Source organism: Spermophilus citellus (genome assembly GCF_964194105.1).
Source record: "Spermophilus citellus genome assembly, chromosome: 17".
Classification (NCBI taxonomy): Eukaryota; Metazoa; Chordata; class Mammalia; order Rodentia; family Sciuridae; genus Spermophilus; species Spermophilus citellus.
The window spans coordinates 53,595,895-53,619,613 of NC_138199.1; the positions used below are offsets into that span (position 1 = coordinate 53,595,895).

The window sequence follows — 23,719 nt, forward strand, 5'->3', positions numbered from 1 at the left end:
TAGATGTGCTCCTAGATAAAGCTGGCAGTAATGGTGTTTTAAATATTTTAGAGCTCATTGGATTTCATTTTTGCAGGCAATTTGCAGCTCCTCTGATAAAAGGTTTATATTTAATTACACAGACTGATAAATAGGCTTCCCCTTCCCCCTTCTGATCACTACAAAGTATGAAGAGTGTTTTTAGAAGGCCACTTTCTTATAGGGAGTAAAAATCACAGCCACGTTTCTTTTGAAACCTCAGCAGCGTCTCCTTCTGGCAGCTCTTTATATACTTTCTTCCACCTCTTGGACTTCAGATGACACAACCTTGCCATCCACTACTTCTTGCACGACTGTCTTAATCTTCCTGGTTTTCTTTACATCTGAGTGCATATCAGACAATAATGTTAATTCAGGCCCATGTTCATGATTTGTGAAATTCAACTTTAAATTATTATTATTATTTCATATTTATTATTTCCTTCTTTTAGAATAAAGAAGTTGAACTCATCCTTTTTCTTGAATAATCTTAAATTCATTTTACAAATACATGCTGAAAATTCACCACCCTTCCCCCAATTTATAAATTTCTTACTCTTTCCACCCCAAACTGAAATACATGGTCTTGAAATAAGTTCACATTTGAGTTTTCTCTTTCCTTTTCAAGCTCTCAGGACAGCAATAACAAGGGCCAAGACAATGATCCTACCATAGGGATAAATTCCCACATGGAATTACTGGATAGCTGCTGAGATTTCAGAGTCAGAGGAAAAAGTGCAAAACCGTGGAATACTTACCTCTCTCCTCCGGGTTGCTTAACTGAAGTTGCACATTGCTTTGATTTTTTTTTTTTTGAAAAGAAAGAAAAAAAAGAAGAAAGTATTATTGCCAGTTTGAAAATGGAGTGCTCTCCTGTCTTTTCTATTTCAAAACCAAGTTGAGTGATATGTTTGGATGGTGTTTTTCTATTTTTTCCCCCTTTGACAAGGCTTGTTATTTCAAACTTGAATGATCTGCTTTTTAACTTGAAAAATACGTAACTTCAAAACTGACCCACTGAACATATACTGGAAATTTTTGTTATTAAAACAACAGAATAGAAGCTCAAGTCTTGGGTCCTTGAATGTAGTTTTTGCAGACTACATTGTTCTAACATTAATGGTTCCCAGATTGGTTCTCATGAACCTCTGGGACCTGCTGATTACTTTGTGAGCCCTCAAGGAGAATTTTTAAAAAGTTATTGTGCTTTCACGTATATACCAATCATAAAAACGAACATAAGCGTAATCTGTATGACTTATATAACCATCTTCTAATTCATTTCTATCATATGACTTCAAGAAGGCCATACATGGTATTTTGGTTGTGTGTTACTTTTGGGTATATTTTTGTCTTGATGTTCTGTGTGTGAGTGTGTGTGTAATTGCTTTTGTGCTATGATTGCCCTGGTGCTGGGTAATGAGTGGTGGAGAGCAAACTAGAATAGTTCACAGCTGTGGACGTGTATTACTTGATTCTAAGAGCCTTACTTTACATCTTCTCCTTCCAGAAGGCGGCGGTAAGTAGCAATTTCCTGCTCGAGCCTGGTCTTTATGTCAAGAAGAATACTGTATTCGTTGCTCTGGCGTTCTGAGTCACTCCGAATCTGCATCAGCTGGGACTCTAGAGAGCTCAGCCGCCCCTGGATGCTGGCCAGCTGGTTGCTGTAGCGAGCCTTGGTGTCCTCCAGTGTGTGTTCCAGAGATTCTTTCTAGGAGCACAAGACAGGCAGGGTGTTCCTTATGGAAGACTAGATGTAGGAAATGACTCGATTTTAATTTCTCTTGGGAAGAATTTCTGCAGCTAGTCTCAGTGGGTATCAGTTTCCAGCCCTTTCTGTCTCTTTTCCATGTAGGCAGACTCAACCAGGATCCTTTGTGGTTTTCAACTTTGCACCCACCCGGTTCCCTCTGTGTGTTACATTGTGTTACTCTTCTCAGTATTTGCTTCCCCACCCTGCCTCCAATCCCTTCATCAGGATTGGCCACGTGATTTGTGTTAGAAATGGAGAATTACACTTCCTTGACCTATTGATGCCGGGGCTGGTCATGTGACTTTCTCCAGCTAAAGAAATGCAGGTGAAACTGACATGTGGCCCTGCCATTGATCCTCTTCCTGCCACAACACTGGGGGTGTCCCATATCCAGCCCACTCTTTTAGCCTTGCCCCAGTGTCATGGAGCAGGGTTGTAGCCACCCCATGATGAACGTGGTGTTGTTGGTGACCACAGCATCACTTACCAGGGGCTGGCCAATTTGCTTAGCTTGCAATGTCTTGACTCCTATTCTCCAGCTTTAAAATTCACTCAACTTTTAAGTCCTAGCTTACACACCACCTTCCAGGTGAAATCTCCCAGATCTACTCTTCCCTTTGCGTTGTGCAGTGCGTTGCCCTTTCCTCGATTTCTTTCTGTCTTTTAATTCTTACTAGTTGTTTGACCTGTTTCCCTGTTGGCTTTGCCAGGGGAGAGGTTATTTCTTAGAGGTCTTTGCATTCCCAGGGTTCCTCACACTTGGTAAACACTCGCTGGATTGCAAAGTGGGAGGGAGCTATGCTTTACCATGCTGAGATGGGTCTGGAGTTCTATCTCTAGGTTCTGATAGGTGCGTCTCAGCTCTGTAACTTGACTCTCCGTTCCTTTTAGCTCTTCCGTGTTCACTAGGACTTGTTGCTGCAGAGCTTCCGTCTGAAATTCCAAGAATGGAAAAAAAATATATATATGAGTAAGGAAAGGAAGGAAAGCAGGAAGGAAAGAAGGGAGGAAGAAAGGAAGAAGCAAGGAAGCAAGCGATCTCCTTTGGGAAGGCAGCTTCTATACATTTGCTCACACTGGGGAATTATTCTGTTACCTGTCTCTCAAACTGTTCTTTGGCCTCTTGAAGGTTCTTCTGGGCCATGACTTCGTATTTCTGCCTCATCTCATTCATGATGTCACCGAGGTTCAGGCCTGGAGCAGCATCCAGTTCCACATTGACGGTATTGCCCAGCTGCCGGCGCAGGACGTCCACTTCCTAAGAGAGTAAAAATCCTGACTTTAGTGTGGAGCACATTCTTAGATAAGGCTGGACAGAGAAGACAGAAGACGTCTATGGCTGCTTTCATTGGGGATGCATAAAAAAGAAGGAGAATAATAACTTATGCCTGGCTTCTGGGGTCCAGGTATTGCTCTATGTCATCTGACCTAGAGCAGCCTTATGAAAAGGAGCGAGGGCTGCCATCATTATTGACATCTTCATCCTGGTCACTACCACCATCACCAACCATTCCTCCTCCCCTATTGCTCCTCCTCCTCCTCCTCTTTCTTCTTCTTATTGGAGCCATTCCATCATCCCCAGAACCACTTCTGATCATTTTCTCACCTCCTGATGCTCTTTTTTGAGGAGAATCAGGTCTTTGTTCAGCTCTTCAATCTGGACCTCCACGTCTGTCTTTCTTAGGGTTAGATCATCAAAGACCCTACTCAAGCCTTGGAGATCAGCCTCCACTGTTAGGCGCATCCCCCTCTCAGTCTCAAACCTGTGAATGAATTAGTGTGCAGAGACAGCTGAGGCTGAGGCCTTCTGAAGTCATTATAGGAGAAAGAATCTAATATAGTGAGATAGATTTTTTTTTTTTTGTGGAATATGTGATCAGTTGCAATACTTTATAATGTCTCCCTTTACACATTTATGAAATATGCATGAGAACCTAGGAATCAGATAATTTGCTCCATAATGTAATCTCTGTGATTTGCAATAACTTAAAAAGTTTCTACATTCTTTCTTTTTTTTTTTTTTTTTTTTGCACTGGAGGTTTAACCCAGGGGCGCTTAACCACTGAGCTACATCCCCAGCCCTTTTTGTTTTTTATTGACACAGGGTCTTATTAAGTTGCATTAGGGCCTTGCTAAGTTGCTGAGGCTGACCTTGAACTTGAGATCCTCCTATCTTAGCCTCCAGAGCCACTGGAATGACTAGCTTGAGCCACCGTGTCCAGATATATTAAAAGAAAAATTTCAAACATTTGTTTTAATTACTGTGTTAGAAAACGATTCTTATTATTGATATTAATTAAGGCTGGCTTTGCTTAATGAAAGCACATGATCCATTTATTTTTATTACTTAGTAAACAGATGTGCCTCGAATGGTCAGATATCCTCCTCTGCAATCTTAGAGATCCTCATTTTTAAAAAATAGCAAACTTTAAAACAATGATAATGCAGTGGATCGCTCTGATGCTGACCTATAAAATTGGAATTAATGAACTTTTACTGCTTTAATCTTCAGATATACTTTCCCATTTCCTTCTTTTTTTAAAAAAATATTTATTTTATAGTTGGTCACAATACCTTTATTTCACTAATTTATTTTTTACGTGGTGCTGAGGATCAAACCCAAGGTCTCTGGAGAGGAGCTCTCTACCACTGAGCCACAACCCTAGCCCCCCCCCCCCATTTCCTTCTTTTTAATCCCTTTAGCATTAAAATGCTACCCTTCTAAGCCACAAAGGACTTTTTTTGTTGATACAGATTCAGGATGAGGAAGCCCCAGTGTGGGAGTAGTTTGATCACATGCATTCCAGGACTCAAAGCAAGTGAACACATTGGAAATGCATTAATCATAGGTTTGTCTTAGCTCTTTGGTTGGTCAAACAATATTGTAAAACACTGGTAAACTATTAAGTATCGAGGGTCACCATACATGTAGGTTCTTGAAGGAATCTGGGTATCTGCTTGGAGGTTCACTAAATGTAGACAGCTGACTCTCTTTAGGTAACAGAAAGGCATTTGTACAGAAAAGGAATTTCAAGCTGTTTTGTTATTAAGCCAAAGGACAGGATAAGATTCAGTGGGTGAAAAGGCAGATGCCAGGTTTCTGAAAAAGAATGTTTGGGCAACCAGAGCTAACCAAAAAGAGCAGTAGCAATTATCGGAGGTATTCTGCTATGAACTAGGTGGCCGAATCTTAAGACTGTGGAAGAGAGGTCTATCCCTGAATGTTGGGCTGGATTAGGTAGCTTCTAACATCCCTTATGTCTTATGATTCTGAAAACATTTAATGGCAGTTTCTCCACCAACAATGTGGATTTCTGAAGGACTACTAAAAGGAATTCTTTTCCTGTAAGTTTTACTGTGGTTTTAGAGCACCTACTTCAGTCTGAAGTCTTCAACAGCCAGTTTAGCATTATCAATCTGCAGGACACATCGAGCATTTTGCAACTGAGCATCTGTAATCTGGGGAAAAAAACACAGGAAAGACACTTTCAAATGGATAGGAGTTTAAAAAGATTGGGTTTATTCTCAGATATACCCACAATTATATCAAAGATGTTCATGTCAAGAATCTCCACATAAGAATATGTATGAGGAATAATAACATGGGTATTTCATATAAAAAATGCATGAAGTGAACTCTGGTCCCCAGGGTTTGGCCCACTTTCTCGTTATTTTACAAAAGGAGACTTTCAGTCAACTTGGGTCATCAAGCTTTATTAAGTGCCTTGTCTTTAATGTTGTTCCTGTCTGGAACATTCCTGTCGCTCCTCTCCACTGGCGAACTCCCACGTCTTTTTCACATCTCAGTTTAAGCAATGTGGCTTCAAGGCAGCCTTCAGTGACATCCTCAGAGCAGAGGTGAAATGACCAGCCCTTGCTTTCAGTGCCCTGCACAGCTTTCCTCGTCAGCATTGACCACTCTGAGTGGTAGCTTTGTCCATCTCTGTTTCCTCCTAATTCCCCCATGCCCATCAGGTACTCTGTGCCTCATTAGTGTCCACTAAGCATTGACACTTGGTGAAAGAACACTTGTCATATGATAGGGTGGTTAGGATCTAGGGATATCAGGATGGATAAGCCCCGGGTCCTAAGAAGTGGTTAACTAGTGGGAGAGTTCTCTAACATGCATGCAGGCCAGAAGTCTACTTTGTAGAAGATGTTACTGTGACATGTCTCTTTCAGTGGATCTAGTCTTGGAGAGAGGGCTGCCTTCATATGCTGGCTCTGCCCAGCCACACGGGACTGATGGCCGAGCCTATGTATTTGGGATGATTCCAAGTTGATTCAGAAATCACAAGAGACATATGGCAGAATGGTTGGTTTATTTTGAACATTTTTAGTGATAGCCTGAAAGAATGATCTGTTGACAGGAAGACTAATTTAAAGAGCATTGCTTCATGTGTGCATAGTTTCAGAAATCCTAACATAATCTCCTATAGAACCTGAATTCAAAATTGCACTTAAGGTTACGATATGGCTCAAGAAAAAGAGACCTGCTGCTAAGTCAGTGGCCTTTGCTCTAAAGGAATATGAATTATAAAACAGAAATGAAAATGAAAGGGACACGTTTCTTGATTAGATAAGAATGGTAAAGCAAAAAAAAAAAAAGTGCTTCAGGTCATGTCTGACATCTTCAATTAGGAGCAAAGTCTTCTACCCTTATTCCATATGAGATAAAATAGAGAAAAATACACCTGTCTTGGATAACAGAGGTGAAGGTCGTGATATGATGGCAATAAACGTGGATTGGAAGCAATAGAATATTTTATTACTGTAAAAGTGGTCTCTTAATCAGATTATTAAACAGGGCATTTAAAAATTCTGATACATTAAGATCTATACTCCTGCTTCCCTATTTCCACCCTGAATCACTTTATTTGTTAAATCTATAGGATTCGAATACTTGTAACATTTACATGACTGAAAGTAGAAAGATCCCTGAACTGACTTTCAAAAGTGGGGATTGGGTGACAAACTAAGAAAAATTTATTATCACACATAAAGAGTTAGGTGTTTTCAGAAAAATTGTTTACTCTTCATGTATCCCTGACATGGTAAGCTGTGAGAAAGATAGACTCTAAGATTGGAGGATAAAATTATTGTAATTAGATTTAAAAAGTTTGATTTAAAGTCACCCTGTTATAGAGTCAGATGCTCCAATATTAAGGGTGGACGATAGGTGTGGCATTTTTACAATTAAAGCATTGCAACCTAATTTGCTTTACAACATGCATTTAGACCCACCTAACTCTTGAGCTATCAGGAGAGGCACGACAGTGAGATAGTTTTAAACCATAGGCATCGGGCCTTACCTGATTTTGCAGCTCTTGGATTTGTTTGTAATATGCACTGTAGTCACGGGCTGCGCTGGGCGCGTTGGCTTCGTACCACTGCTTGATCTGCATCTCAAGGTTGGAGTTGGACTGCTCAAGGGACCGCACTTTTTCTAGGTAGCTTGCCAGCCGGTCATTGAGGTTCTGCATGGCCATTTTCTCATTGCCAGCAAACAGGTCCCCGCCGCTGAGATCGCTCCCATAGTTTGCAATGTGTCGGGAGGTCGAGATGCGGGTGCCGTGGCCTCCAGCCCCTCCATAAACGCTGGGTGCAGCCCCAGGACGCTGCACGCTCCCCCTCCTGTACAGGGAACTGCTCAAGTTGAGCACAGGGCCCTGCGAGGAGGAACTCAGGCTTCGATTGAAGCTTCTGCGACTGAAATCCATCGGGGACTCTGGGAGCAACACCTGCAGCTTCAGGAAGGTTGCAGCACCGTCTGTCATGGTGGCATTGGGCTGACATTTTTATGGAGTTCACAGAGAAGAAGCTCCTCCCTACTGCCATGTCACACACCTTAGGATTGACACAGTGCACTTTGCTTGGCTTTTTTTTTTTTTTTCCCTTTCCCCTTTTGTACAGCAATGTGCTTTATTCCATTCCAGAAATTACCACTAGAAGCATATCTTGGAGTTTTGTTTTTTTTTTCCTCAGGGGTGATTTATTTATTTATTTTTAAAATAAAGGTAACAAAAGTAACCAGGAAGGGGTATTCTTTTAGTCCCTGCACCTGCCTTGGCAGAGTTTTTCATCCTGGTAGGCACATAAAGAATATTTACAATTCTCATGAATAATTTAAACACCTAAAACAACAGATGTGGGTACATATTGTAAGTCACACTGGTGATAAAGGAAAATGACTTGGAAAATGACTTATTTTTAGTATGAATTGCTTTTCAGAACTTCTGTTTTATGGTTTTTTTTGGCTTTAAGGTTAGACAGTATAGTTTATGATCATATATATATATATAAATAAAACAAATACAAAACCTTGAACATTTAAAACAGGAAAGAAACATTTGTACATACAGAGATGCATTTTGGGGAAGCAAATTAAATGAATTTGGATCAGTGGCGAACTAGGTAGTTTTGGAGTTTTTTTTTTAATTTTAATATTCAATGACTAGATAATGCATTTACAAATTTCAGCCACTGCCTGGCTTTAGGTCTAGTTACTGAGAAAGTTAAAATAAATAGCTTTTTTTTTTTCCTGTAGCAGGCATGGTGCTCATAAAGTCAGCTCGACGCCACAATTTGACAGACTGCCTCAACCATTCTGAGGCTGTAGCTGCTGCTTCCCAGAATCCCTGATGATTTCCAATTGCAGAGTCTTCCACCGAAGCCCTCTTTTCCTCGCAGACCCCCCACATCTACAGCACGAGTGTTCCATGTATAGGAGGGGTAGCGGCCAGTGCCTTGGGGTGACACTGAATTTCCCAGAGGCTCAAGCTTGTGTGTCCACCTTTAGACACATGGCAAGAGCTCACCAGTGGGACTGTGACTGGTGGCACTCATGAACTACTAGTTGAACAGTTTGCTCATTCTCTACCTTTCATTCAAGGCCCCTGGATGAAATGCTTTGAAGCCTTTATATGGCCTCCTTGATCAACTTAATTAGAAGAGGTAAGTAAAAAGCAAACATGTTATTAATTCTCGTCTTACTCTTTATTTGAATTGAGATTTGTGTATGATTAAAAGTTAAGGAAGTAAACAAACACACACAAAAAAGAAAAAGTGAAAAGGAAAAAAAATGGAAATTTACTCATCTTGTTTTAGTGGCCATTGATGATGATGTTCTAAAAGCCAGTCACTTAAAAAAATGTGTTTTGAGAAATCAGTTGCCTTTTTACTTGTTTCTTTTCGTATTGCCTTTCTTCCAAAATAAGGTAAGATCATTTTATTTCTGTCTTATAAATAACATGCTTTCAAATACTCTGTTGCATTCAATTTGATCCCAGTTATAAGCTTTATAAAACTGAAAGTTTTATATAAAAGTAAAAGCTGAATGATACCGTTAAACCTACTTCAGGTATTTTGTTAACAGATACCACTTTGTTAACAGATGTCACAACTAAAATCTGCAGTCAAGAAGAACTTGGTATAAACACAGGAACCATGTTCTTTTTTTGCATTATATGTAAAAAATGAAAGTGGTATTTATTGTTAATTAATGGGGTGGGATGAGGTTGTTTGACTAAAACTTAAATTGTTCTATTTAAAATGACTCAAGTTTTGCAGGGAGTTAGTCTCAGCTCAGAGTTTCATATGCTAACACATGTGATCCAGATATGTAGAAGAACAATTTAAATAAATTGTTAGCGTTATAGTTTGGATCTGGAGGGACCCCCCAGAGGCCCATGTGTGGAAGGCTTGGTCTCTAACCTGTGGCGCTATTGGGAGGTGGTGGGAATTTTCGGAGGTGGGGCCTAGTGGAAGAGAGTTAAGAAAAATTGGCAGCTTTGCTTTCTGGCTGCCACCAGCGAGCAGCTCTCTGGGTGCACTCCTGCTATGATGTGCCGGGCTGCCATAGGCCCAAAGCAATGGTGCCAACTAACTTTGCACCCCGACCTCTGAGACTGAGCCAAAATACACCTTTCCTCCTGTAAGTTGTTTATCTCTTTATTGGTCACAGTGACAAAGAGCTGACTAACAGCTCTCTGGCTGTAAAGGCAGTTGTTAAACATGATGCTTTCTGTTTTCTCCTTTAGCACCAGTTTTCCTTATGGCTGGACCCAGTAATATTTAAGTCAAAGAGTTCAAATTCCCCCCCCCCTTTTTTTTTTAAGAAACAACTTTGTGTGTTATCCCACCAGTTTTTGCTGGTATTTATGGGTTCTTAAGGTTTTAAATCTGAACTAAGATCTGATACAATAAGGCCATTACTATGTAGTCATCCAATCTCCTAATTTGTTTGAGTAGAAAAAATTCCTATCAGAGAGCTTTTTGTCTTCTTTTGCCAGGGCAGGAGAACTGTGATTGAGCTTTTTGATTTGTTAGATTATTTTCTCTTCTAGAGTGATCACAGGAAATCAAGCTAGTATTTCCTAGTAATTCATTTTTTTTTGAGTTATGCCTGAGGACTGAGTCTCTACAGACCTCTGTCTGTTGACCCTTGTTCATACACAAAATAATGGATATTCCAATAACCCTTGATGTTCCACGCTGTTGGATGACTGCAGCTGTAAATGAGAACTTTGATTAGAGTCAACTTTTTTGTAGCTAAAAAGAAGTGCATTTGGGGGAGGCTGGGGTTGTGGCTCAGCAATAGAGTGCTTGCCTAGCATGTGCCAGGCCCTGGATTCGATCCTCAGCACCACATAGAAATAAAATAAAGATATTGTGTCCAACTACAACTAAAAAAAAAATTTAAAAGAAGTGCATTTTTTGACCTCTGAGATGACTCTGGTGAGGGTGTTAATGATTACTATTCCATTTGGTTTGTGGTTTGGAGTGCTATCTTAAGCACTATATTTCCAGAGGACTTTCTACTTTCTGTTTTTTTTTTCCTTTGTCATGGACAAGCGATTGCAACTCAGATATGATTGATGTAGAATCTGCAGTCTCTGGAGAGGTTGTCTTCTCCAGATGGTGGGTGGTATACAGATGAAGGATATTTGACCAGAAGTTATTTTGTTGAAGCTGGGAGGTGGGTACAAGGGGTTTGATGTAGTAAACTTACATTATGGCAGTTTACACAGTTAATATGGCATGTTCAGGTTTGATTTATACTTATTTGGTAATTCTGCCCAGTTGCACTTCAGTGAGTCCATGGATTTGTTATCTCAGTTGCTGTGGAATCATCTAAGGGAAAATATAAATATACAGTCATCCATCACTTAATGGCAGAGATATAATGATAAATATGTTATTAGGTGACTTCTTTGCCCAAACATCACAGAGTCTAATTACACAAACCCGGATGGTATACCTAGCACACATCTAGTTATACCTAGCACACATCTAGGCTATAGGGTGAATGTGTGTGTGTTGTGTGTTTTGTGTGTGTGTGTGTGTGTGTGTGTGTGTACATACATAAACTGGTAACATAGTCATTTGCTATCATTGTGAAGTAGTATGTCCTGAATGTACTTGTATGCCTACACTTATATGTGCTTGCTTGTACAATTAACCCCTCTGGAGACTTTTGTACAATTGTTGGTGCAGTATATTTGTTTACATCAGCATCACCCCAGACAATGCATATTCTATGCATGTTCTATGATGTCACTATGGCTGTGATGACTATGATGTCACTAGGCAGTATGAGCTTTTATCATCATTATAATCTTATGTCCTCACCATCACTTTGTTGACCAAAATGTTGATATGTGGCAGATGATTATGCCCAGAATAAAGGGTTTAAGAAAACTAAAGATAAACTTGAAAGTTGGAGTAATTACTAAGAGATTATAAGATCTGCCAAGTACATATAAAAAATAAGCCAGAAGAAATGAATAATATAATTAGGAGTTCAGTGGCCAGGTCCAGGAACATATTAAGCAAGGCTAAACAGAATCACTGAACTAGATGGCTGTGAGGAAATCCGGGGGATGCAGCCAAGTGATGAAGGGGGTCAGGGGGCATGCAGGTGAGAGCTAAATGGTCTAAATGTGTTTAGTGAGAGTTCCAGAACAAGGCAGAGAGCATTTGACAAAATAAAAATGAGAACTTTCCAGAGCTGTTTGAAGACACAAAGAGCTCAGAAAGTGCCATCTATGGAAACTTAGAATGAATTTCAGGAAAAATGAATAAAATCATGACTCCACACATCAGAACAGAAAACCAAATCATTAAGGGAAACGTACAAACAGATAGAAGAAAGATCACCGACAAAGGCATGGTGATTAGACTGACAGGTGACTCCTCAAGAGCAACACGGTCACTGGAAATGGACAGCATCTTTAATGTGCTGGGAGAATATAACAGCCATTCTGAAATTTTCTCACTCAGTGACATTATCTTTGAAGGAGGGTAAAACAGACATTTTCAGGATAACAAAAACTGGATTTAGCATCACTTTCTATATTTTCACTAAATATATTCTGGAAGTATATATTTAAGCAGAAGAAAGGTGATTTCAGGTGGAAGTTCTGAGTTGCAAAAAAGAATAATGAATAAGAGTGCTAAGTATGTGATCAAACCCGAGTGAACATTGGCTATAAAGTAATGTAAAGTGGACTTCTCCCTTTCCCTTGGCTTCTCTTCTGCAATTTCTGTTACCTGCAGCCAGACATATTAAATGGAGGATTCCTAGAATTTAATAATACATAAGTTTTAAATTAACAATTCATAATGTGCCATCATGAGGAGCATGATGAAAGTTCACGCTGCCCCTCTCCATCCTGCCCAGGATGTGAATCATCCCTTTATCCAGAGTATCCCTGTTGTATATGCTACTTGCCCTATAGTTATTAGTAGCCATCTCATTTATCAGATCTATTGTGCATTATCGCAGTACTTGTGTTCGTCGAATCCTTATTTTACTTAATGATGACCCCAAAATGCAATTATACTGATGCAAAGGAGGCACCAGAGCATACAACTTGGAAGGATAGATGAACTCTAGAACTATGTGGCTATGCTGCAAAGCATATAGGAAAAAAGTAGTTTCTACAGTACAGGGTTCTATACTGTTCAGGCATCCACTGGGGGACATGAAACCTGTCCCCTCCATGGATAATGGGCTACTACTATATACATATTGTGAAGAAAAAAAAAACTAGAATTGAAATAGATGAGAACCAGAGGGGATGAACGAAGTAAGGTTATTTCAAGATCCTGGACTGTTCAGGAAAAGGGTAAAAATACACATTAGCTTTATACATTGACAAGTTAAGGATGAAAATTACATTTTCAATGTATAGATTTTCTCTTCACACAGTGAGTAATGACTCCTGTGTTGATCTGCAAATAAACCAATGGATTATCACAAAGAGCTCAGAAACTACTATATATGGAAACTCCATTTCCAACTGGCTGAATGTTACAAATGAGTTAGGAAAGCAATGGAGTATTTCCATATTTAAAAATGGAATTATATTCTATCTTAGGCAAATATTTATCTGATACACAAAAATAAACTCCAGGTTCATTAAAGATGTAAATGTGAAAGATAAAAACTATGAAAAACTATGATGTTTAGAAGGAAATACATGGAACAATGTCTGTAGGAATAGGGCAAAGGAGTGTTTCATAACCAGGATATAAAAAGCATAAACTGTGATGTACAAACTAGATACTGATTGAACAATTTTGTTCATGAAAATATTCTATATTTATAACAAAAAAAAGCCCCAAATAGGGAGAAGATATTTACAAAATATAACTGGCAAGAAATGGCCTGGTCCACATGTGCCAAGGCTGGGCAGAACCAGCTGTGGTTGTGAGGAATTCTCCCCCACTCATGGTGGCTATATAATTAGGTACAGTTACTTTGGACAATAGCTTGACATTATCTCATCAAGCAGAAGATGCATATGTCTCTCACTCAGTGATACCATTCCTAGGCATATTTATGCCAGAGAAACTCTTGTACATGTTTACCAGAAGATTTTTATGAGAATATTCCCAGGAGCATTGTTCACAGTGGGAGTACATATGCACACACAGGAAACAAAATTGAACAACTTCCAAAGGTAGGTAGGCATCTAAAGGCTTAATTTTTCAGAGCTTTGTCTAAATATCATGTGAAAGTTTGTAAAATTAAAGCTATGTAGCCAGGCAAGGTAATACAGCTATGTAATACAGGCAAGATAGTCATGTGCGCTCTCTTCTATACAATATTCATTCATCTGGACTTTAAAGACATAAAATGGCTATACGATCATTTAAAACCTGGCTTATATCTATTTTCTTTGACTAAGTAAATTATTTATTCCTATGTAAAAACAACAACAACAATAACAAAAAACTAAATAACTCAAATGCTCATCAATAGAATGAATAAACACATTAACATATATTCATACAATGGGATACCATGCAGCGGGAAAAAATGAATAAGCTACATTATCAACATGCATGAATCTTCAAACGCTTAGTGCTGAATTTAAAAAAAAGGAGCAAAATAATTCATCTGGGACAATTCAACTGATGGCAAGTATATAAACAGGCAAAACTGAGTCATGCATGCATAAAGGATATTCATATAGATAATATGTTAGACTGTAAATGACAGTCACAGGTCCCTCCTTTATCTATATGCATGTGTTCTTGGATTTGAGGGATATCTGGATCATTTCCTGATATAATAATAACATTTTTTTTAAAAAGGGGTTACTAAAATTGTGATACTGAAGTGTTTTTAATCTCCTGCACATTATCATTTTCAATATAACAGTCTTATAATACAATATACTTGTACCAATTACAAGGTTTGTAAAAAAAAATACCAACTTATTTTGGCACACTATAAGCTGTGTGGTTCAGGGCTGGGACACAGGTTTAACTGATGAGATGAATATCTTCTTTTGGTCCTGGAATCAGTCTCTGAAACCAAGTGTCTCCAAGTTCGTATTCAATCTCTAAATAGCCCCTTCACCCCTGCAACTGGGCCTGTCTGGGGTGATTTCACCAGTGTTCAGTGTTAAAGCCAAGAAAACGTTGCATACTTATATCACCTGATGAAGAGAGAGCACAAGGGAGTTCTTCCCATATCAGGAATAACTTGTTGCCAAGGCAGATCCTGACTTCTACACAGCATCACAGTAAAGCCTGACAATTTAAGGCAACAGCTTAGCTTCTGCTTCTAACCATGCACAATTTACGTGTTGAGGTCTAGTCTCAAGCGTCTGCCTCACAGGGCAAATCTGTTTCACTTCTGTGCAAAATCGACACTTACACAGTCAGATCCAATGAGCAGCGCTCCAAGATCGCCCTTGACCTACCTTCACGGTCGCTTTCTCATCCCTCCAGACAGTGAGTTCCAGTAACACACCGCAGGCGACTCTCTGTTCCATGCTCGCACATGCGCTGTTCCCGTCTTCTCTGGGCTGTCATCTCTTCCGGGAAGCCATTCCTGGGCTCCCACATTCCTTCCCAGGGCAGAGAGGTTTTCTAAGGATGTAAGATGTTCAGTGTCAAAACGGGGTCAAGCCATACCGATCTCTCCTGTGCACCTCTCTCGGGTCCAGCAGGTATGTGCACACACTTTGGCCCAATTCCTCTGTTTGTGGTAGGGACAGAGGAGGCAAGGCACCGAAGATAGCAGGAAACAGTTTTATTTGGCTGCAGCCAGGTTCAGAGGGCACAGCTTCTGCTGTAATCAATCAATCCCCTGAACCCTGAGTTCAGGGAGTTTCAGAATTTTATACCCAGCATGTAGGAGGAGGGGCTCAGAAGTTCACATTCTGCTGAAGTTCACATAAAAGCAGTTTTTTTTGGGTGGCTGGGAATATAGCTCAGTTGGTAGAGTGCTCTCCTGGAATGTACAAGGCCTTGGGTTCAATCCCCAGCACCACCACCACAAAAAAAAAAAAAAAAAAAAAAAAGAGTTTCTTTCTTTCACTGTTCTGGGCAAGTTAACCCTTCAGGACAACACCTTCTCCCCTTTCTTTCCTCTCCCTGCCAGTTATTACCATGGAGCCCAGTTGGTAACTTTTCTTATCTTAGAAATGTAGACATCTCTGTGAAGCCCCAGCTCAAGACCAGAGTCCTTGTTTAAACATTTCTACAAACTACTATACTGGACACACGTTTGTGAAAAACTAGTAAGGGGTGTCCATCACCTGGAGTTCTCTTTTCTTCCCAGCCAAGTAAGACAGGGCAACACGAAAATAGGAAGTTTATCTACATTGAACTCTTTTGCAGAGACTCGTTTGCTGACAGTCCTAAAATCAGCCATGGTGAAGATTTCTGGAGAAGCCCAGTTAAGACTTTTCTGTGGAGAAAGGGAGTGACACTACATGTTGACCGAATGGGCTTGGGGCATGAGGACTTGGATGAGTCAGGAAGATAGACCCCTTGTGTCCTGACTTGGGTGAATGAGTGGGGACCCCCAAGGGCATCCCCTCTTAGGGCTGGGAGAGGGTTTGTGGGTCCATGTGACTGGGAACATGGTTGTGGGCTTGGCCAGTGTGCAGCGCCTGCATCGGAACTAAGTGAAGAAGATTGCTGGGTATTCTGTTCTGGAGAGGCTGAGGGGACCTAAAAAGCTATGTAGGAAGGTTTCCTCCAACTTATTGAGTCTCACATTTCTCCCTCCTATGTTAATTACCACCACAATTTTAGCTCACTTTTATCTTCCAAAAGTCCAGTCAAATCCTGGGAGAAGGTGCCATTTGGTACAGACTTCACCGCTGCCTGGGGTTTTCTCTCTTTTTCTCCATCATCACATAAAGTGGATCATTTCATTCATTGTGAGAACCTAAAAATGTAGTCTATTTGGTGCTTGGACACAATTTGTGGAGTCTCTAGAAGATGTTGCCTAGCTATAGGTTGTAAGATCGTTAGTTAAATATTACCTTTAAGCTGTTGTGGGGCAGTTCGCCCAGAGAACACACCAAGTCCCAGTTTTGTCCAAATGGAAGAGTCTTTATTTAGCCAGCGACTTCTCTCTACAGGACCCATAACTGTCTCTGCAAGGAACAGCCCTGAGTCTGAGCATTTTAGGATATTTAAAGGCAAAAACCATATCTGGGTTGATGTAGCTGCAAGCAAGCAGGTACAGAAGCTGAACTGGGCAGTGAGCGAGACAATGCAGTGGGTACCTTGGTTATTTCCCAAGGGACTTTCCAGGTAGGCATAGCAGCAAGCAAGCAGAAGGGAAGTGGGTCAAAATGACCCTACTTCAGAACAAGTTAGAGAATGGTTACTAACATCTAGACAGTCAATCTCTGACAAGGTACATTGCCCAAGAAAAATGGAAACCCATGAGAACAATTTTACATTGTATAAGAATTGCCATTTTGTGTTGCCAAGGATGCTATGTTGGGTAACTATTAATGGGTACAGAGGCGGGGCTTTCCCACCGGAGAAGCATTTCTTACATGATATGGAGTCTCAGGGTAAAATGGAGTCTGTTTGGTCATTGCCCATATAGCCTGGCCCATAACATAAGTGACAACTGCCAATTAACATTGAACTTTTTGGGATGGAATTTGAAGGGAAGAAATGGTCAGTGATTCGATTTTATGATGTACTAATATGTTATTTGAACAACCCAAACTGATTATTTTTGAAAACGAGTAAGCAAGTGGCAATTACTTGTGTATTTTTGTTTTTCATTGTGCTCATTTTTTAATTTTATTTTAAAAAATATATATATATAACATATATTAATATTTATTTTTTTAGTTGTAGTTGGACACAATACCTTTGTTTTATTTATTTATTTTTATGTGGTGCTGAGGATCGAACCCAGGGCCTCTCACGCGCCAGGTGAGTGGCTCTACCGATGAGCCACAACCCCAGCCCCCATCATGCTCAGTTTTAAACACAAAGAACTTTATTGGCTCTCATATCCGGAAAAGACCTTGAAAAACCTCACAGGCCATCTTTTTCATTTTGTAAATGAGAAGGATGAGGCATTCAGGGGTTAATGACCTGCCTGTGGCAACAGTACAAATATAGAAAGTTGAGATTAAGCAACATCTTTGCTCTCTAAATTGATTTCCATTGTTTGACTCAAGAAAACTCTCTTGCAAACACCACCCAACGTAGAAGCAAAACTGTCATCAATTAAACTACTGCTTAATAGGCTAATATAAGTATATACTGCAGGCATTCTATTTCCACCTGACTCTAGAAGCCTACTCTTTGGACGTCTTCCTTGATTTACTCCTAATAGCACAAAATTGAAATGGAAGCTGTAAGATGTGCAGTGATCATGGACCCAGAATCCTCCCAGAGCAAGGTACAATGTATTTAAATACATCAAAGGAGATGAAGGCATGTATTATTAATTAGTTTTTTAGAACACACATGGCAGATGTGTTTGCATTTCGCTTGGTGGGATGCCATGTCATTACTTTTTAATGTGCACACATGGAAGTAAAAAAAAATTATGCATAGTACCATACTGAGTAGAAGAAGTCCATATTGAAAAATTGTTGCAAAATATAGGATGGAGGTTGAAATAAGAAAGAGAGATAGGGAGAGGGAGAGAGAAAGAGAATGATATGCTCTTCTTAGGAGTTGTAAACAGGTTTTAGGAAAACTGCCCATAAAAATCAATACTAAGGGGCTTGGACTGTGGATCAGCAGCGCTCACCTGGCATGTGCAAGATCCTGGGTTTGATCTTCAGCACCACATAAAAATAAATAAATAAAATAAAGGTATTGTGTCCAACTACAACTAGAAAATAAATATTTTTTAAAAAATCAATACTAATCAGATGCTGTGGCTCACACCTGTAATCCCAGCAGCTCTGGAGGCTGAGGCAGGAGGATCATGAGTTTAAAGCCAGCTTCAATAACAGCAAGGTGCTAAGCAACTCAGTGAGACTCTGTCTCTAAATAAAATACAAAATAGAGCTGGGGATGTGGCTCAGTGGTCAAGTGCCCCTGAGTTCAATCCCTGTGCAAAAAAAAAAAAAAAAAAAAAAAAAAAAAAAAAATCAATACTATGGTTCGAATGTGACTTGTCTCCTGTGAAACTCAGGTTAAACTTAATCCCCATTATGAGATATTAAGAGATAGGACCAAGGAGGACCTTTAAGAGGTCATTAGAACTCTGCACTTATGATCGGTTAATCCATTCACTCAGTTTATGGATTAGTGAGTTAATGAGTTATCTGCAGAGAGGTCTGCTATAAAAGCTAGTTTGGCTAGGTCTCCCACACTCCCTCTCACTGTGTGATATATCCTGTGCACCCGGGGACTCTGCTAGCAGGAATGACATCATCAGATGTGGTCTCTCAACCTTGAACCAGACCCATGAACCAATATAAACCTCTTTTCTTTATGACTTATCCAGTCTGTGGTGTTATGTTACTAGCAACAGAAAACAGACTAAGACAGTCAATATCTTCTGGACCATGCATTTGGTAAAACATGAAAGAACTTTCTGACAATTGGTTTTTAAAAACAGAAAAACAGAAAAATAATTTGTTTTCAACAAGCATTTGCTGAGTGCTTCCTGGGTGGTCCGAGTCTGGAGGAGATTGTGGCCCAGCAGAGGAAATACTGATGTGGGCATGTATAACAGGAGGAGGCAAGAGTCCGGAGAAAGTACTGCTGAAAATCAGAGGAGGAAGTGGGGCCTTTCAGCTGAAGAAATCAGGGCAGGCTTTGTGGAGGGCGAGCATGAAATAGGAATAGGATTTGAAATCCCGGAGAGTCTGGGGACAATTAGGTCACTTATTCACCCTAGACCTTGACTGACTGTTAAGAATGGAAGGGCCAGCATGTGCAAAGGCTTGGGGGGCAGGGAAATGAGCAGGGGCGGGCCAGAGAGGAAATGATGAGTAGAGAGGGGATGAAATGAGGTAAGAAGTGGTCTTCAATAAATCTATTCACATTCTAACAATAACAACTTTATTATTATTATTATTATCTATTTAATAGAGATTGAACCCAGGGGTGCTTAACCACTGAGCCACATCCCCAGCCCTTTTTTACTTTTTATTATGAGTCAGGGCCTTGCTAAATTGCTGAGGCTGGCTTTGGACTTGGGGAACCTCCTGGGCCACTGGGATTATAGATGTGCATCGCTGCGCCTGGCCCAACAACCTCACTTTAACGGGAGTGGCTAAGAACAACGAGGAAGTGTGGGATGTGGGAGCAGAACATGGAGACGGAGTCACCCTAGAGATGAAGAGTTGATGAGTCCCACAATCTGCAGGCTCTGGGGCCCAGTTAAGTGCTCGCTGTACACTTGGAAAGCTAGCCTAGAATGTGAGCAATCCTTTCATGATCCTGCTCCAGCATCAGAGGGGAGGGAGGAACAGCTCCATTGTGAGCAGCCTCTGAATTAAATTTAGAAAAGCAAAGGCTGAGAACTGGAACCACAGGGTTCCCTCGTGACAACAGCCCCTTGCCACTACACACATTTTTGTGATTGGGGGTTTTAGTCCCAGGATGTGCTTCCCAGCCTGCTAAACCAAGGACTTTACGTCTTCTTGGGGACTCACTAGGTGTCAGAGGGGCCTTGGTTTATGAATTCTGTTTTCTAGAATGAATTGCTTCTATTCGTCTCTCGCAATGTAACTAATATTTTCAACGCCTCATTGCTTGGTGTTTTCCATTTTTTTTTTCTAAGCAATGAAAAGAAAGGAGAGCCTGGGGAGTTTCTTTTGTGTTAGATGCATATGTTGAAGGATATTAAATAATTTCAGCCCAGAGCAAAATAGAGCAGGATTTTATGGCCAAGTCTTATGTTAATAGAGTGGGCAGGCTGGTAGCCATGTTCCCTTTTCTCAAACAAATGCATCCCTGTGAAATGAACTGTCAGAAGAACCACAGGTTTAGGAAGCCTGGAGTAACTGAGGAGTAATACATGGGTCCCGAGATGCTGATGTTAATGTTGACACACGATGTTTCTGGGCAATTTGATCCATGCCAATAACTGAGTTTGTTTCCTGCTGCAGGATTCATTTTGCTCCTAAGTCATTTGAAGCTTTATTAAAGATTTACCCGGTGGCCTTTTAGAAGCACAGCATTTACTGTCATATGTGTTTGGCCACCATTTGTGCTTATCGAACATTAGTATGACACTGGACTAGAATGTTTTAAAACTCAACAAGAGCTTCTTAATGTCTAATTCAGGTCCTTCTTTCTCTCCTCTAATTACACTGACATAGTGCCTTCGCAATATCAAAACTGAAAAACTATATGACAAACCTAAGATATAATCATCGATTCATCTAAGAGTAAAAATAGAAACCAGTTATTTTGGCCTGTCAGGCTCTTGTATTAAAATGACAGTTCTTCATCTGTTTTGCTGTAATGATTATGACCATTTTGTCTCTGTCATCTTGCATCTGAGTCACCCAGAAATTTTATCCAACATTTTTAATGCAGAGCATTGCATGTAGCCTCTTTTTAGAACTCCAATAAAATCCTTCAAAGATCTTGCTTTTAGCAATTCTATCAAAATGGACTTAGCAAGTAGTTTGGGTATTATTTTTAAGCTTGGTGTTTTAAAATCGCACTTCAATGTTTATACCCAGAGGTGATAATCCCTAGAGTAAAAGCGCTGCCGTTGAAATCTTCCGTTTGGGATGAATCTGCTCTTTTGATGAAGAAGAATGCTGATTACAAAAACAATGCTTTAAACCAGAGCCTGATGCAAAAATTTTAAATCTGTCTTTCAAAGATTATTTCACACTTTCAGCTTCGGCATAAAAAAATCATTGGCAATTTCTTCTGAATGACTCTTCCATTTTCTTCATAAGTGTATTTTCCCAGAGTGTTGCTTAGATATGACCCATGTTATACTGAAATGCAGTGTGTGTGTGTGTGTGTGTGTGTGTGTGTGTGTGTGCGTACATGGGTGCACATCTATGTGTATATACGTGTTCTGGCAGAAAGGATATGCCAGATGATGTGTTCCTTGATTTGGAGAAAAAAGGTTGATGGCTTACCTTTTCTATTTTCTAATTTATTGAGAAATATATGCATTTTTAAAAATAGAAGAAGAAAAAGAAGAGCTCTGTCTTGGTGCAAATATTCACTCACTGTTCAAAATGGCCCTACTTCCTTTTGGCCTCTCGGCTGCGCTGATGATTCTGAGCACTGTGCTCCATTGTAGACATGGCAGATTGAAACACAGACCTTGGAGATGTGCATTTGAATCTGCCTGTGCCACTTGCTTGCTGCGTGAACTTAGACAAGGATCTTAACCTCTTTGAGTCTCACTTTTCCCACATGTCAGGTGGAGGATGGTGAGAAGAGCCAGCAGAGTAGTGTTGTGAGGATGAAATGAAATGCCACCTTCGAAACACATGACATGGCACTTGATCCGTAGGAAGTGTAAGGGTCCGGCGAAACGTCGGAGAAAGAGACCACGAGACTAGCTTCATGCAGTGGCAAGGGGGATTTATTGGATCCATTCCAGCGCGCTGGGACTCTGTGCTCACTCAAGAAGGGAGAGCAGCCCAGAGCCCAGAGCAGAGGTCAAGCAGAGCTTAAGTACACTTTTTGGAGAGGGTGGGGGGCTTTGCATACATCAGAACAAATCATCATGAGGCGCGGGAAAATTGAACAACAACTCTGATACATGATTAGTCCATTCATTGGCGGGAACAGGCTGGGCAGGGGTGATTGGTCACTTCTAAACTGGGTACACATTCAAACTGATTGGTTCGGGCCCTGTGACGAACTGCACAGGGCCCTAGGCTGAATGGCCAGTAGGGCGTTGTCTTAACTATCTCAGGAATCTGGGTGTAACAGAGGAACTTAATAGTACCTAATCTTTTACATTTCAATTCAAGGTTTCCAGCTTAGAAACTTTACCCTTTCAGAAGCACCCAGTGAGTTGTAGCCACTCATAGCAGCTGTGATCACAGGGGAAGTATGGCGATTATAAACTTGGTGGTGACAAGAAAAAGGGCTACTAACATTTACCATTCAACATATATCAGGCTGGTAGCATTGTCATGGGTGTGGGTGGAATTCATGGAGCTATGTTAGACAAGCTGGAGTGTTGAGAGCCACAGCCAAAGGGGCCCGAGCAAACTTCCAGCTGCCAGCAAACTTCCAGCTGCCTGCTGATGATTGGCTCACAGCAGCCCCAGCAACATCTAGCTGATTGGCTCCTCTGCGGTGATGTTCATTGGGCTGTTTCCCTGCCCTTCAGAGTGCCAGCTGATGATTGGCTCACAGCGGCCCCAGCAACATCTAGCTGATTTGCTCCTCCACAGAGCTGCTCATTGGGGGACTTCTTTGGCTCCGCCCACGCGACCCAGCCAATCAGCCTCAAGAGCAGGAGGATTGTGGGAGGTGGTGAGGTTTGTGTTGGGGTGAGAGGCTTGGGGAAGCCGGTGGTGGCAGTTGGGCTCTGAGGGTTTTTTCCTGAGGAGCTGTTTTGTTTGGCGGTTGTAGTTCTAAAAATAAAGTTAGTTTCTTTTGACAAGTGGCTCCTGAATTGTGCCCAGCCAGACTGCGGCACTGGAGGACAGCCTGTTGGGGGCAAACATAACTGAGCCAATGTGATTACTTTGAAGTGTATATATCAAGTGACCCAAAAGTACTGCCAGTGGGAGGAGCTATGGATGATTGACACAGAGCACTTAGATGGTGGACTGTGCTGGGCATTGAGGACAGAAAGATGCACAGACAAGCTCCTGTCTCAAAGTCTGCCAGCTTCTGTGTGAGTGTAAGTGTGAGTGTGTGAGAGTGTGTGTTCATGAAGTGTGTGTGAGTGAGGTTGGGTGGAGAGAACTTGAGAAGGAAACTTGGTGTAGCAAGACCTTGAGAGATGAACTCAGCTATCAGGTTGTTCCTCCCTTGGTGACATCCAGGGCTGGTCCTGTATTCCCACCCCATGGAGTTTATAATCCAATGAAGATGAATAAGCAGAGCTCAGATCCCCTTCCAGAACTTTGTCCAACAGTGAGCCCCACAGGGAAATTGAAATCTCCTACTAAGACATGTAAAAAAAGTAAAAAGAAACAGATGGAACTCATTTTAATAATGTACATATTTTCACCATATATATATGTATATACATATGTATTT

General features: G+C 40.7%; 1 protein-coding gene across 1 annotated transcript; it reads right to left on the bottom strand.

The window, feature by feature from the left end:
• Positions 1–264: 264 nt before the first annotated feature.
• Positions 265–15,133, bottom strand: KRT20 (keratin 20; the record flags this gene model as incomplete). Its single annotated transcript, XM_081272108.1, is given in 10 exon segments — positions 265–362; positions 777–814; positions 1,509–1,729; positions 2,579–2,704; positions 2,868–3,029; positions 3,378–3,534; positions 5,148–5,230; positions 7,084–7,518; positions 14,989–15,090; positions 15,092–15,133. Coding segments are annotated over 10 exon segments (1,464 nt in total).
• Positions 15,134–23,719: the final 8,586 nt, after the last annotated feature.